The sequence below is a fragment of the Mchenga conophoros genome, linkage group LG17, assembly GCF_057382185.1.
Source record: "Mchenga conophoros isolate Kocher_MC1m ecotype Shallow Benthic linkage group LG17, M_conophoros_male_GT1.1, whole genome shotgun sequence".
Lineage (NCBI taxonomy): Eukaryota > Metazoa > Chordata > Actinopteri > Cichliformes > Cichlidae > Mchenga > Mchenga conophoros.
Window position 1 is genome coordinate 28296788 of NC_140542.1, and position 15257 is coordinate 28312044.

Sequence of the window (15257 nt, forward strand, 5' to 3'; positions counted from 1 at the left end):
TTCCTTCTTTCTCCTGCTTTGTGAATTATTAAGATTTATTTTCTCCTCAGACCCCTCAGAGGAAAACATGTCTTTGGTTCATAAAAAAAACATATTTCCTCTACTGTTGCTTTTTGTTCACATCAAATCATTGATTTCTTTTGTGTCTTTCCGGCACTGTTGTTGTGCGCACGCGGCGAGATCACAGGAAGAACATTATTTGCCTGATTGAGAAAGGACCTCTGTGATGCCTGCTTTTCTCTTACAAATACCTTCAAAAACAAGGCAACATTTCATGGTTTAATTGGTGTTGAGACACTTCTGATTCGGCTGCCTCAGATGCTGTGGAAGACGCCGTATAATCGACATTTCTAAGCAAACAATTTGCTGACAACAGTTCTCTGTAATCTGGCTGCTACGTCCGCTGGGCGTAGTTTCAACTATGACAGCTTTACAAACAGAGAGGAGATGAAATCAGAGGGCTTAACTTACAACTCAAACAGACAACCACTTCTCATATCGTGCACGGTCGCTTTCTTTGCTTTCCTTTTCTTCTTTAGCACGTGGCCCGGTTGCTATCTCATCAGCTCTGAGAGGCAAACCAATCAGGCACATGGGGAGACAAAGTATAAAGGACGATGAATAGTTTGTGACAAAAAAAGACAGAGAAAGGACGTGGATGTAAAAGACAAAGACATCATACCGAGTCCACGAGTCAGCTCACAGCACAGACAGGATTCTTAATTGCCCTTAGAGCATATTTCTCATCCCAACTTGTGGTAATTGGACATGAACACCAGTGATAAATTGCCTGGGCCATCTTTGATTTGGTGGCTGCTGACTGCTATGTAGCACCTTGAAATTATAACTGGCATCCAGAGGGGAGAAATGCTGGCAGCACTTTTTATTTGTACCAGCCTCAGCTTTCAATTCCACACATATATTCGAAACCGTTTAACACTTCGGTGTATGCGCTTTCTAACAGATACAATACAGTGTTTACTCATGAATAGTAATTCACGCCTTCGGTTCTTACATGTAAAGTAAAAACTTAAACCGTGTGTCAGAAAGAGCCATATAAAATAAAAGTACCGCTGCCATGTCTAATTGAAAAACATATCTTCCAGGCTGGAGGTGTGTCTTAAAAACACAATTTGAATGTTGAGTAGGCAAACTTCTATTATTGTCGCCCTCTTTCAAAGAGTTTTTAATCTCAAGAAGAAAACAGCCAAGCCGGTTTGTTCCCACCGCAGTTGTTTTTCATTCTAAAAGCCATCTGAAATTAAACTGCATATTGTTTTTCTGCTACAGCATACGTATCTGCTCTGTAAATCATATGCCCCGAGTCCAAAGTTACACACTTATATATAATAATTTTCAGTTCAATGATTACTCAGCCTCTCTTTGCATTAACTTGTGAGAATGCTTTAATACTTTTTGGGTTTTTTATAGCCAGTAAAGCAGCTATATGTAAAGCAATGACATCATCATTTTTGTTACAGCCAGATGCTCACACAACCTAAAACAGGGGTCGGCAACCTTTTTGATGATGTGCCATATAATTGCATTAGCAATAAATTTAATAACGCTCTACACACTATATAGAACAACTTTACAGAATTATATTTGTTCGCAGATGTTGGCAGCTGTCAGCGAATAGTTATCAGCTATTTTGAAACAAAAAAAAATGAACTGTACAACAGAAAATGCAAATGCTATTTATGGTCTCCTCACAACAATTAAAACAAACGCTGTTGTGACAGTGATGTACAGTCTTGTTGGTATATGTATGATTTCTATACATTTTACATCAGATAAAAACTTTGGTTGTAAGATTCATATAATTATTTAATAAAAGCGAGACATTTTAAATGAGAATAAGACAGAAAAGTATTTCTTTGTGCCCCCCTTTCCCTGTTAATGCCCTACCTGGCCCCCCTGGCAAAACTTTGCTAGACCCGCTCCTGCACAGTTACCAGCTGAAAAGGATCCTGGTGTTATTTGTCTCTCAGAAACAGTTCATAACTTCCCTTCAACTAATTCATGTGACCTAAAAGGTAAACCTGTTTCTCCATCACCTGTTCAGCTCTGATGATTCAGTAAGGACATCTCCTGGTTTCATCTTCATGTTTCCCTCTCACCAGGATATCCAAACCGATATCATGACCAGCAGCTTTACAGCTGTGGCTCCAGCAAACATCAGCTGATACTAGAAATTAATATGAAATAAATTCTAACAACAGCTGATCAAGCTTAAATGTGCTGCTGTTGTTTAGAGCGACATCCGCTGGGTTCTTCTTTCTGGCGCAAAGTGGGAGATAAACAAACGAGAGAAAAGCCGATCAGCTGATCATTGATCAGTTTCAAGTAGCAACAGGAGAGGGAGGGGAGAGAATGAGAGAAGAAGAGGCAGCTGACTGTGTAAAGACGCAGAATAACTCCAGCTAGCACGCAGTACGAGTTATTGTAACTGACTGTAAAAAGTCAGCACAACGAAAATAAACTCCACCTAAACTTGGTTTATATCTGACCCAGATAGACTGCAGGTCATAACTTCTTACCTGAAGTTCAGTTCACCTGACACTCGGACCAGCGGCCGGTCTTTTAGATACATAAAGATGAGCTGCTGAAGCTCAATGCAGCCAAAGCGTGCAGATGAGCATCTCTGAATGCACAACAGGTCAAAGTGCAAACAGCAGAAGACCACACAGTGAGCAGCTTTTAAATGCCACAGCCTACACCAGCAGCTTTATGACCATGGAGAACCCGTGTTCTAACGACTGCTTTCAGCAGGATAACAACTTTTCTTGAACTTACAGTCACAGGATCACAATCGAAAACAGCACCTTTGGGATGTGATGGAACAGGAGATTCATGTCCTGGAAGGAAATGCAGCAAATCTGCAGCAACTGTGTGATTCTATCATGTAAATATGAACCAAAATCTCTCAGGAATCTGTCTCATGAAGAATTAAAGCGTTTATGAAGGGGAAAGCCGTCCAACCCAGTGCTAGCAAATGAGCAGTGAGTCGAGGTTTCATACTACACCTCGACAAACAAATGTATCATGAATGTGTCTCTTCAGCCAGTACAGATTTAATCAGCACAGATGTTTTCTTTTTCTACTTATCCATGATCCCCTGCCTAGGCTTCTGCCCGTCAAAAATGTGCCTCTTCAAAGACTCAGTCAAAAATATTTTCTAGCATTTGCCTTTTATTAATAAACTCTAGCAGTAATAATACATTCTTTAAAAACGTGTGACGTTTTTGGCTGCAGAAACGGACAAGTGGGATTTCATTTGGACTAAAGGACTGGCTTTTTATTGAGCAGCAGCGATGGTCTGCTTGCCTGTCTGTGCTGCCTATGTTATCTATTTCTGTGATGCAGTAGGTGGGAATAGCAGACCATCAGGACAATCGGTGACACTTGGGCCCAGTGTTTCCTCAGCTCCCTCCCTTGCTTAATCTGTGTTTTCTTTGTGCTATCCAACATCTCGCTCGTCACTAATCCACACTCGCAGCGCCTCGCCACTGACTCAGAATCTCAAGATATTTTCCTTCCCTTTGTGTGCCTTTCCATGGCTTTTCAGCCAGGTCATGACACAGTGATTCAAGCTTTTTCTAGCGCTGGGAATAATGTGGCCGCTTGTTTTGTGAGTTATTTAAACACTAAAATCTGCCCTGAAAATAAATTCCTATGAAATTCAGTGAAAGTGTTGATTTAAAGAGAGCGATGAGGTTTTTTTCTTATGCAGGTCTGGATGCACTTCTTTTAATGACAAACAGAGCTGTCATTAAAAACTTGTAAACCGAAGCCCACTGGAAATCAAGTGTCTGCTTCACAGTTTTCAGTGTGTTAAATACCTATTTTGTCAGGGTGACTGACCTGCTAATGCAAAGCGCTGCTGAATTCTTATTATTGCAGTATCCTTGTTAGGTTTGCTCTTCGGGAAATAGGCTTTAAACCATATGTATGGTGATTTGAGGAGGCAATGATGTGGTTTATGTAAGATTTGGCAAAGCATGAGTGCTTTATGATTAACAGTCATTTAATGTGGAGTAGAGCATTTATTTATATGGCAGGCTACATTAAATGTTTATGGGCACTGTATTATAGACCCTTTATATTATTTTTTGTCAAGTTGCAGGCAAAAGCCGATAAAGATAACCTCAAGAAAAAAGATCAAAAACAAAGAAGAGTCAGATGAGTATTTCAGGGAGTTTACCGCACAACAACCTCCAGGATTGACAGAGAATTCGCCGAAAAAGGAAAAGAAATTCTGCGTGTGACAGGTGTCTGAGTGGTTCAACCTGCTGCTGATGGTGTCCAACCATGAGGTATACCGACTATTATTTCAATTGTCTATGTTTATATATGCTTTTACAATTTCACTGACTTATTAATGTGGTTTCAAATAATTACGTTGGCATATTTACACTCAAGACCTGTTGTTTTAAGTCCTTTTAAGCATCCTAATCCGTACGTGGAAACTTTAGATGAAAAGAAATGGTTTTCTTCCTTGTGTTGGATTAAAACTGCTGAACTATTGTTACCCGATTATGTGCACATTGATAGCGGTGTTTTTATATTTTTTGGTCTTTCATTTAAGAGATAATAATGATAATATTTGTATTTTTTTCCTTTAGATAATTTTTGTCCGTTTACTTCATGTAACTGTTAATAAGCACACTTTTATTTATTTATTTTGATATTCTTTACCGAAACAGAGTTAATTTAATAAGGGGAATATAATTTTCTATTTAATTAGTGCCATATATTAGGCATTCTTTAAGTGCATGTGTAATTAATCATTTTAGCTGTTTAGCTCCTAGTAATGAAAGACTAGCTCGCAAGCGCCCCCAGCTGAATGGCAGCTACAGTTATGTGCAATAGGATTAAAAGGGAGTGGAATGACTGCACTGTTTGTGGAAGCCACAAAGGCAGGGTCCCCTTAAAGATCCAGAGCTAAAACTATGAGTCAGGCAAAGACTTACACTGTTAAGAGTCCCGCAATAAAAATAAAAAAGACTATATGGAGCTGAAAATTAATATAATGGATCTACTTTTATAGAAACCTCTGCCTCAGCAAAGATATCAAGTGTTACCTTCATTTCCCATTTAACTCAGACAATTCACCTTTGAACTGATTTTTATTTTATATTTATTTTCAACAGAAGCAGAATATTGTTAAGAGTTTAGTGTCTAGGCTCAGAGCTCATCACTCCCAGCAGATACTTTAGTGACTGATGAGTAAGTACCCCCCCTCCTGTCATTTTTTCAGTGTAACAGTCTCCAAACCATAGATCTTGCTGGCCCCTGTTATTTTACTGCTACCTCTACTTGTGGCTTCCCTGTTATATCCGTCTCGTCTTCATTCGCATGTTTTTTCTCTTGGTTCTGACCTTTCTTCTCTCTCCAGAGCATACCTCCACCTTCTCCCTGCAGGTCAAATATCACCTGTAAACATCATTATCCACAGACACTCCTGCCTGACTTAATCTGTCAGTCTGTAGCTTAACTTCATCCATCTCTTCTCCACTCTGTCTTCCATACATCTCCTGCACCACCCTCACATACTTCTCTGCCACTCCGGGCTTTCTCTAGATCCACAAACACACCTTTCTGCTTCTCCATCAACTCTCTCAAAGCAAGCATGACATCTGTAGTGCAGTTTCTCAGCACAAAGCTATGCTGCTGCTCTCTCTTTTTTACCTAGTTTTATTAGCGCTTTCTTGTTGTGAAGAGACAGACAGCGCTAACCACCCTGATATGCTACTAATTTAACTCAAGTAAAACAACAATTTAGAGGTTTTAGTCAATTTTGGTCACATCTGACAAAACACCATGCCTGACGAGGCTTAGACGGACGTTTATTGGAACATATTGGGTAAACTCTTTTTCTAAATTCTGCCCCTGACAAACACCCTCCATGTTCAATAATGAAGAAGACTAAAAATAATGAAAGTAAAATAAAACATTTTAAAAGGATAAAAAAAATAACTTTGGCCTTGATTGTAGATAAATCTTCAAATTGGACTGTTGTCGCAAAGAGGCTACAAATTCTCTTCCAATACAGATATATTTTGTTTCAGCCAATGGGATGGATCCAATCCAGTGCACGAAAAGGTTTTATTTTAAAAATTATTTTTGAGAATTGTTTTTTGTTTTTAAACGGGCAGGAAACACTTCAAACCTGTACTTTAAAAAAAATCACTTCATGTAAATTCAGTAGCTGTGCTTCTGCACGACTTACATAAACTTTAAACTTTTAAGTGGAAACAGTTGATTTTACAGCCCGTTTGTTAGCAGTAGCTGAGCACGAAGTGATACATTTGAAAGATTTTGGAGGTGAATGTTAAACAAGCTCAAGCTTAGACAAATTAGCATCGCTAATTGCAAATTTTGTGGTTAAAAAAAGAAATTAAAAAACCCCAAACTGTCAAGCTTTTAGTGAAAGACCTTTGCTGGATTGTGGTGTTTTACAGGAAACAAAACCTTTTATCTGCATTGAAGTGCTCTTAAATTTTGGCACAAGTGTTTCATAAAAAAAACCTGAAATCCTGAGCTTTATGTCTAAAGGACTTTGTTTCAGGTTGCATTTTCGCATTCTTTCATTTTTATTTGAGGAAAACATAACAAAAACCCACGTTTAATTTGCTTATTTTTTATTCATCAGATTTTTAATAGAATGCAAAGGTCCATTATGTGGAAACAAATTCAAACACTGTATCTGCCATGGCATACAGAGACAGGAAGAGAAGAGACTGCCAGAGACAGGATCATTACCGTTATCAGAATGTAAACTTTACAGAAGAAGAGATGATAAAATGCCACGTGAAGGCATCGATATTTACTGGTCATAAAAGTGTGACAGTGAATAAACGACGAAACACTCCCCACAAAAACATCTGCAAATGTCATAATCACACAGATATACACTGAAGACAAAAATAATTCATCCTTTTTTTTTTTTGTTTGTTTGTTTTTTTCTTTTCAAGTCTGTGTGGCTTCACCTACAGCACTTTTCTAAAACAAAGCAATATACACCTTTCAACATATCCTCACATTTACAAGAAATTCATTAGGGAAGCATTTGTTGCTTAAAAAAACAAAGATTAAAAAAATTGAGCTTTTTCCTGCGAAACAGACGTTCCCTTCCGAGTAAAGAGGAAAGCAGGGCTTGGGCTAGAGTGTCAGAGAGCAAAGTCGATGACTGGCTGAAACACATACGTAGGCATCACTTATTATCATTCACACAGGTACTGCTGAGAGGATAGTGTGGCAAATAACGGACCGGCAATAGTGCAGGCGCTGATTAGGGAAACTAAAGGACGAAAGGAAAGTGATTCTTGCATGATAATTATTTTTTTCTTATAGCTTTGCTAGCATGCTCTATATGGAGCTACTGGGGCTAGCAGGAGGACAAGATGTAAGAGAAGAAGAAAAGCCAGATGGGAGGGTTGAAATGCTAAATATGAGGGAAGAGTGAGTCGCGAGCTTGTTGTTTAGTTCGTCTTCTGTCCAAAGCATCACTTGCCGTCCACGTTGGTCTTTGGAATGGTGTTTAATGGATGGTCTGTTCTCTTTTTTGTGCATCTTCTTTTATCTTTCCTTTCTTTAACGGCTGTAACCAAACTCGTCTGCGTCGTCGGCACGGAAGTCTCCATAGCGCCAAATGTTGAGCTGATGGGAGGACAGAGACAGATCTCATTGACCATACTGACACAGATAACTGCACAATGTGGTGAAAATGCCCCATTGCTTTGAATGGAACTTCCAATAACCTCTCCAGCACATTGCATGTTAAATGGACAAGAAAAAAGAAAAAGAAGCTAAAGGGAAGAGAGAGCTACAGTGCAACACACAGAGAGAGCTCAGTGCTTTCACAGACCAGTGCGAAGAGCCAGCATCATCATCATCTCCATCACCATTTAATCGGACCTGCGTATCCAGGAGGTTCGCAGTGCCTCAAACGCCACCACGTCTATTACTTCTCCTATTCCATTACACTGACAATCCTGCACTGCCCCATAAACCATCTCGTTTGCCTGAATGTCGGCTTTACCGCGACGTGGTTGGCAAAGAGTGTGCGCACTTTGGAACAGCACCCAGTTAGTTACTGCCTTTTTAAAAGCCGTAGAAGCCGTCCGGTCTGGAGGTGTTTGTGTGTATATGCGCAGGTCTGCTGTCTGGGATGCTCCTTTTATGGCTCTCAGAAGCATGCGCGTTCAGCTGTTAATGCTGTGATTCATACCTAATTACTGTGCTAATTAGCAGTAGTTATTAGGATGAATGAAATGAATGAAGCCGTTTCCCCGTTTCGCACTCCGCTGCCTTTTTTTCCTGCTCCTCCCTGACACCCTGAAAACATGGCAGTAACTCCGATTGTGATTACAGTCAATTCCACCTCTGACTGACTCATTGTCTGGACATGCTGTATAACCGCCGGGTAGCTAAAGCGGCACAGGAGGGACTGATTCTTTTAGAATGTAGAGCCATCATGCTTTACAAGAGTAAACAAAGCGACATCCAAGTGTCTATTGCATGCTCCTGGGGCTCTTGTGAAAGGCTTTTTCTTTTTTGTACTGTCAAAGTCTCCAGGTTTCAGCCCTTGTCAACAGGACTTATCTGAACAGACCTTTATTACTCCTCTATTATTTTTACATAATGTCTTTTTTTTTGTTACTCCTCAACATAAAGACCATAACCATAAATGTGTCCAATTCTTCACATCTCTGTCCTGCTACTAAAAATCAGTTTATTTTTCTTTTAAAGGATGGCCCCGTAGAGCCGTGTTTGACAAGTGAAAGGTTGATGGTTCAAGTCAAGCTAAAGACACTAATCCCCTTTGCGGTTGTGTCAGGAAGGGCATCTGTTGAAAAGCGTGCGGCGCTAACCGCTGGGACGACCCCTTGTCACAAGAGACGAGGTTCAAGTGGCTTCTATTTATTTATGTTTTAAAGGATCAGGATTCAGATTTCCTGAAGAAGTTGGGTAATGTAGTTTAAACTCTTTAATCCTTAAAAATAACTTACTAGGAGAAACCATAGAAGCTCTTTTCTGAATATTTCAGGCCTGCTTATAGAACAAAATGACCCAGTGCGCTTCAGAGATTAGTGACGGTGGTCTCCGCCTGTGCAAACTGTCCAAATAATCGTCAAACCACATATATCTTTGATATGCTGATATATATGCATTAAGGTACAGGGCAGGTCATCACTCTTATGGAGGAACGAGTCATATATAGTGCACTGGTGACTTTTAAAAGCAGCAGGATGAATATGTTTTAGTTCATTATTGCCAAAAAAAGGCAATGACTTTCTAGTTTCTTGTGCATATTTATGATATATCAGTACATAGATGCTTTTGGAATGGAGGAAGTAGAAACTTCAGTAGAAAAGGAACCTTTGAGCGTATACAGCACTTGACCTAGACACAAGTGTGGCAATTTGGACATGTTATGAAGTCTAAACATCAGCTGTGTAAGGGGGGAAAAAAACACAACACAACAAAACACAGAAATGAACCATCAATGGTCTCCAGGCTTTATATGTGAAGGAGGAAGTTCAATATGATGTTCACTCTAAGTGAAAATCCCATTTCCACTCACTACCTAAGGAACCCCACACACAGTGAAGCGATGTATAGAGAAAAAGAAATTGAAACAGTATTACGAGAAAGTAAACAATGGCACTCGCAGTGCGTCTGGAGAGCTGGACTCTCGCAGCCCTCCCCGTCCATCTGTGCTACACATAGCGCGAGATAGCACTACACATTAAATTGTAACCCCCCACCAACTAGTCCCTAGAACTCTCTGGTCTGAAAGCACTTATTGTTTTTACATTTCCTGGGTTCCTTTCCAATCTTTTGCTGCCAGTTTCACTTGGCTGGCCGCACAGTTTACTGGTCACAGAATAAATACATTTGCGGCGGATTGTTATGTCAAAACTCCGACTCGACTCATTCCAACATGAGAGCCCAGTGTGCTAGACCCTAAATCCTATTCATTCCTTCCTCACTATCCCCACTGCACTCTTTTGCACAAATCCCCACCCCATACTTTCAAAGAACGGACCTGCACAGACTGTGGGCAGCAGTCCATATGGGACAATGCGGACTGCCAATGTAATGTGTGACATCTTGAGAAAGAGAAAAAGCAGCGAGGAGAGGATACACTTTCTCTCTGATAGTTTCCAAGGGAGAGTAATTAGTGTTGTAATGTATTCTTGTTTTGGCATCAGTAGATTTCTCAAAGAGGCAGACAAACTACAGGAGGAGGCGACGGAAAAGTGGAAAAAAAACAAGGAAAAAGAAATAGAAAACGACAGACAATAAGATGGTGGCTGGGATGAAGTGACTTACCCTGGCACTCTTGGCAGATTCTTGACTGTTCAGGTACTCTGTCACCTGAGGCAGAAAGAGACAAGTCATTAGCATATCACATCCCTGCGTCACCCGTCGGATTTTAAAGGATTAAGGTGAATCAATGCATCCTTTCAACCTGTTCTGCCCCTGAGACATTTCTTTTACCTGCATACATGGAAATTTACAAGTTTTTTTTTTTTTTTTTGCACAAAGTTCACTTTTTATAAAGAAGGGTACTCGCTCACCCTCCCCTTCAGCACTAGATGGAAGGAGCGCAATGTTCTCTGAAGATCAACGAGATCGAAACAACACGCAGACACAAAGTGGTTATGCTACTGCGGGCGATGCAGATCACACAAACATGCAAAGGAAGCACACGGAGCTCCCGACGTCATGTTCCAGTGCAACGCTTTCTGTAACTGAGTTAATCCACCAATGGGAGTGGCATCACTTCATGCTAAGTCACTCAAGATAAGAGTGACTCTCATACTCATGCCTTCCAGCCTTGGGCCAACACGTCGATGGTGTGCAGAAGATTTTTTTTTTTAAACAAGTGCATTTGTAAGACACCTTCAAGGTGTTCTCCTTTGGTGTTTTTTCCTCTTTTTGTACAAAACCAGTTGTCTTGTTTTTGTTTTGTTTTTACAGTAAGGTTGTGGAACAGTGAAAACTAACAAGGAAAGAGTCAGCTATGAGCAGTACTGTATAGCTAACTATAGCAACTGTTTGCTAAACAAAAAGCATTGTAACGGATACTGTAGGTGCTGTGCAATTAATCAGCTACAACTATAAAAACAACACTGCACGGCACTTTGTAACGACAGCCTCACTCACTGACTCTCCGATAGGCTCCGGCAGGTTTAGTTGAATCGAGCTTTTTCTCAACCAGAAGCGCAAAATCAATTCAGCTAATTAGAAACATAAAATAGTGTAAAAAGGAACCGAAGATACAGATCTGCTGTTTTCTTTAAAAAAAAAAAAAAGATGAAAAGGTATCAAGTAATCATAATTATTTGTTATCTCAACTTAGAGCCAAGAGATAACATTGAATCAACTTGTAAATAGCAAATACAGCCAACCTGATGTTTATTCACCAAAGGCTATGCAACAATGAACTATCAAAGTCTGCAAATGAACTTAAATGCTAAAACCCGATGCCTTAAAAAGCGGAATTAAGCTATGACATTATGGTAAAGCAACTGAGTCTAGGCTAGAAACTTGAGCATGTGCCATCTCAGGGTGTATTTTTTTGATAAAATCTTTAAATCTAAACTTTCTAATCTGTGATAAATAAAACTAATATGAAATAAAAACAAAGAGTACAAGTTTAAAGTATTATTCAAGCTGTAAAGTCCCCAGATAGTTCTGCCACATACTGTATATAGAAACTCTTTCCACGCTATCCATTTGCTCAATAGAAGTGCTGCTTTAAAAACATCTACTCAAAGGTAATATGCACATATTGAGAGTATGGAGAGGATTATACAGGAGTTGGAGGAGAGAAGAGAAAACCAATGTGCAGTGTTGAGCATATTGACTGCTTCTGCTAGAACAGCCATTTAGCCTCATTGAATGAACCAGTGATGAGTCATGGGGGGGGGGGATAGAGAGCCAGTTTGCTTAGGTGGGTACAGTGTAAGTGGATGTTTGGACCTTGAAAAGCTCAAGCAACAGACCCCTGGAACGAGATGTCCTCCACCACTCACAATATTGGATAAAATTATGCACGAGGTACACAAACACAAATAAGAGGTTGCACCACATCTACCGAATAAGCACTATCTGTACGATGCATGCATGAATTTGTTCATTCCTGTCTTTTCTGACATAGTGGCAGACATAACCATGACAGTAAAAAGAAAACAACTTAAATGAAAGAACACAAAGAAATCAAAAGTCAATTGAAAGAGAAGTCATTGTATTTCCACATAAAAGACTCCGTTTTTCAGCATGTTTTGAAGGGTATTATAAGAGCAGAAGAGCTGGTTGGCACATACACATCTAGAACAAGGATGCCAGATGTTAAAACAGTCGAGTGTGGATGAGGCTCTGGAGTTTAATTGCTTAGCTAGCTTGTGCACATAGGTTGATTTGATAGCTGCGCTGCATATGGCACAGCCAAGATAACAGACCTGTCTGTCTGTGTGAGCGCGTGCACATGTAAGTGAGCGGCTGAGGAAAGTGCTGTGGCTGCACAAGTCATCCGTCAAAGCCAGCTAAAGGAGAGATTTTTTTTGTTTTTGGAAGGCATTGGGATCTGGCATCTTGGTCCCATCAGGCAGATGTCACCATATGGAAGACCCAGCCGAAGATATTTCACAGACACAAAAGGCCAGTGATGCCATTTGGGCTTTGGAGGAGAGCTCTCAGTGCTCACAGCAGTCTTTCCCAGTGCAACACTTGGACAGCTAGGGGAAGCTAACATGATGGGGAAGAGGGTCTCATACGCGCCAAAGTGGATTAGGCAATATATAAACACAAAAGAGAGAATTGCATTTGTGAGGACAAATGGCAAACCCCAAAAAGAGCTCAACTTTAGAGGAAATGTATTCCATCTGCACTTTTTCCAAACTCCATAGAGCTGAGAGGCTGAATCCAAATGCTAAGTATTCTGTGAAAGATGCAAAGTCAAGAGCACTACAGCACAATATGCACAGATGATATGCTGCCATACTGAAATTATCATGGTGGGCCTCTTTGTACAGTGGTCGGGAGGGTGCCTTTCCTGGCTCACCCTCATCTTTCACTGTTCCCCTCACTTCACTTCACTGAACACAAATGATGACAGACTTTGGATTTCGAACGGCTGCACGTATCCTGTCCCGGATCCTTCTTTTCATAGCTTTTCTATTGGCTCCAGTAGAGAGGCACAATGGCTCATGTAAAACTCGTCTGGAGAGGCAAAGAAAGGGAATATTTATCTTTATAGCAAACAAGGGTGTCATCATATAGATGGAGGAGGAAGGGAAATGTGGAAATGATGGCAGGGAGGTAGAATAAGTAAAATAATGTGCACGTAAAGTAAAGAAGTCCAATAAGAAAAGGAAAGAAAATGCAGAGTTTGTAGAGGGTTCAGGTAGCAGAAGGCTGCGGGCGACAGTGAGCTTGTCTGGATGACCCTACAGAGCTCCCATATGCCAGACAGATGCCATTAACGGTGAGCAGTGGCTATGGATGCTGGCACCAGAGAATATGTTGTTGGCTAAGGAGGCTGCAGCGTACGTGGGAGTGCTCCTGAATGCATGTAATTTCATTCTTTGCAATTACTTGCAACAAGAAAGTTCTACTGTAAAAGACTGAGACTAAAAACATCTATCTGATACTCGCATTCGCACCAAAGGGGAAGGATCTGAAAATACGTTTTGACTCAGCGTTAATGTATGCAGGTAACTTTCTCACGCAAGACTTGGTGGGAGACTTTGTGTAAGTGTGATGCTTCTCGTAAGATGAACGACAGGTGGTGTCGGTCTGGCGGTTTGGCACTAATCTGTGTATCTGACTGGCTGTGAATCTGCGAGAGTGAGAGAGGCAGCGAGGGAGGGAGACCGTGCATTTCCCCGCACTGGCCAGCATGCCATGCCCAGGTGGTGTTCTGCTAAATGCGGTGTGAAAGTGGTGGATCGGAGCGAGCGCTAACGCGGCACTTTTGTGACAGGTTGTGCACGTCTGGTGCGTAGGTGAGCTGCGTCGACTTTGAATTTCACAGCACGTGAAAATGCTAAAGTAAAACCAGATTTAGTCAGATTTTTGGATGGCGTGTGTATGAAAAACAAGTGACTAATCGACGTTTCGGTGCCCGGTTGTGTTCACGTGGTCCTCGCTGACGATATGGGATGTCACAGGACTTAAAAACCACCCGAGTGGAAAGGGAACAATGAGGCGTGTCCTCTGTGCATGTTGCACTTTTCTCATTAGCAGCAATGATGATCAGGCGCACAGCCTCTCAGACACATGCAGTCAAACTCCAACATAAAAACTGCCACTAACAGCCTTTTGTCACTATTTCTTTGTTGCTGCTTTGCTCGTTTTTTTTTCATCCCACTCTATCAATCCTTATTTCGTCTTGTTTCATGTCCCCCCCGCCTGCCATCACAGCCTCCTTTTGACTACACTGCAAACAAAAAACTCTGCAGCAGACGAATCGTCGTCAGAGCTTCTTCCAGAAAATAATAGCTTTCATGTCCGCAGCTCAGGGTGTTTCCAGTTGAGAATGCTCTGTTAAGCAATGGACTGTCCTATGAGACATCTTTCAATCAACATGTCCACGCATAGCTAACAAGGGAGGGACTCCTTGAAGGTTTGTCATGTGTCAGGACTGAAGGAATACAGTGGTGCTTATGTAAAGACAAGATAGAAAGACACTGAATCAGATTTTTTATTTATTTTCTTAATAATGGATGTAAAACAAAGTAGATCTACAATGTCTGGCAATAAAATTTTTGTGTGTGGCTTTTATTTCTCCTAATCAAATGCTTACAATTAACTATTTTTGTTGGCTTATTTGTTTATTTTGCCCACAAAGTGAAACTCTTCAGATTCAAATCCTGTCTTTTCCGTGAATGCTCTGGCATTAACTAAGCAGGAGAAATTGAAGCTTCTGAAGTAGACATAACCCAGCTGGGTATTTAACTTAGGTCCCTCATGCTATGAGGCAACAGTGCCAAATAATGAGCTACCAGACTACCCTTGTTGGCCTGCAACACTTATTAAAACCTGATAATCGAGATAAAATGAAATTAGCAAAACTCCATTTTGCGATGACCCATCGTTTTATCTCGTGTTAGAAATCACAGCACACCGCTTTCCTTTCCATCGAGTGCATGAGTGTCATTGCCCCTGTCTGCTGCAAACTAAGACTACGTCCTGTTACATGCTGGTCCCCCCAGCATGGCTGTCGGATGAGATCAGATGCT

The 15257-nt window shown here is 40.8% G+C and overlaps 1 protein-coding gene across 1 annotated transcript in view; it reads right to left on the reverse strand.

The window, feature by feature from the left end:
- Positions 1-6627: 6627 nt before the first annotated feature.
- snd1 (staphylococcal nuclease and tudor domain containing 1) overlaps positions 6628-15257 on the reverse strand; it is a 176454-nt gene continuing 167824 nt past the window's right edge. The window contains exons 23-24 of the mRNA XM_085251073.1: positions 10342-10386; positions 6628-7662 (exon numbers count right to left, since the gene is read on the reverse strand). Coding sequence (XP_085107199.1) covers positions 7597-7662; positions 10342-10386 — 111 coding nt within the window. The 3' untranslated portion in view covers positions 6628-7596. The remainder of the gene's footprint in view (positions 7663-10341; positions 10387-15257) is intronic.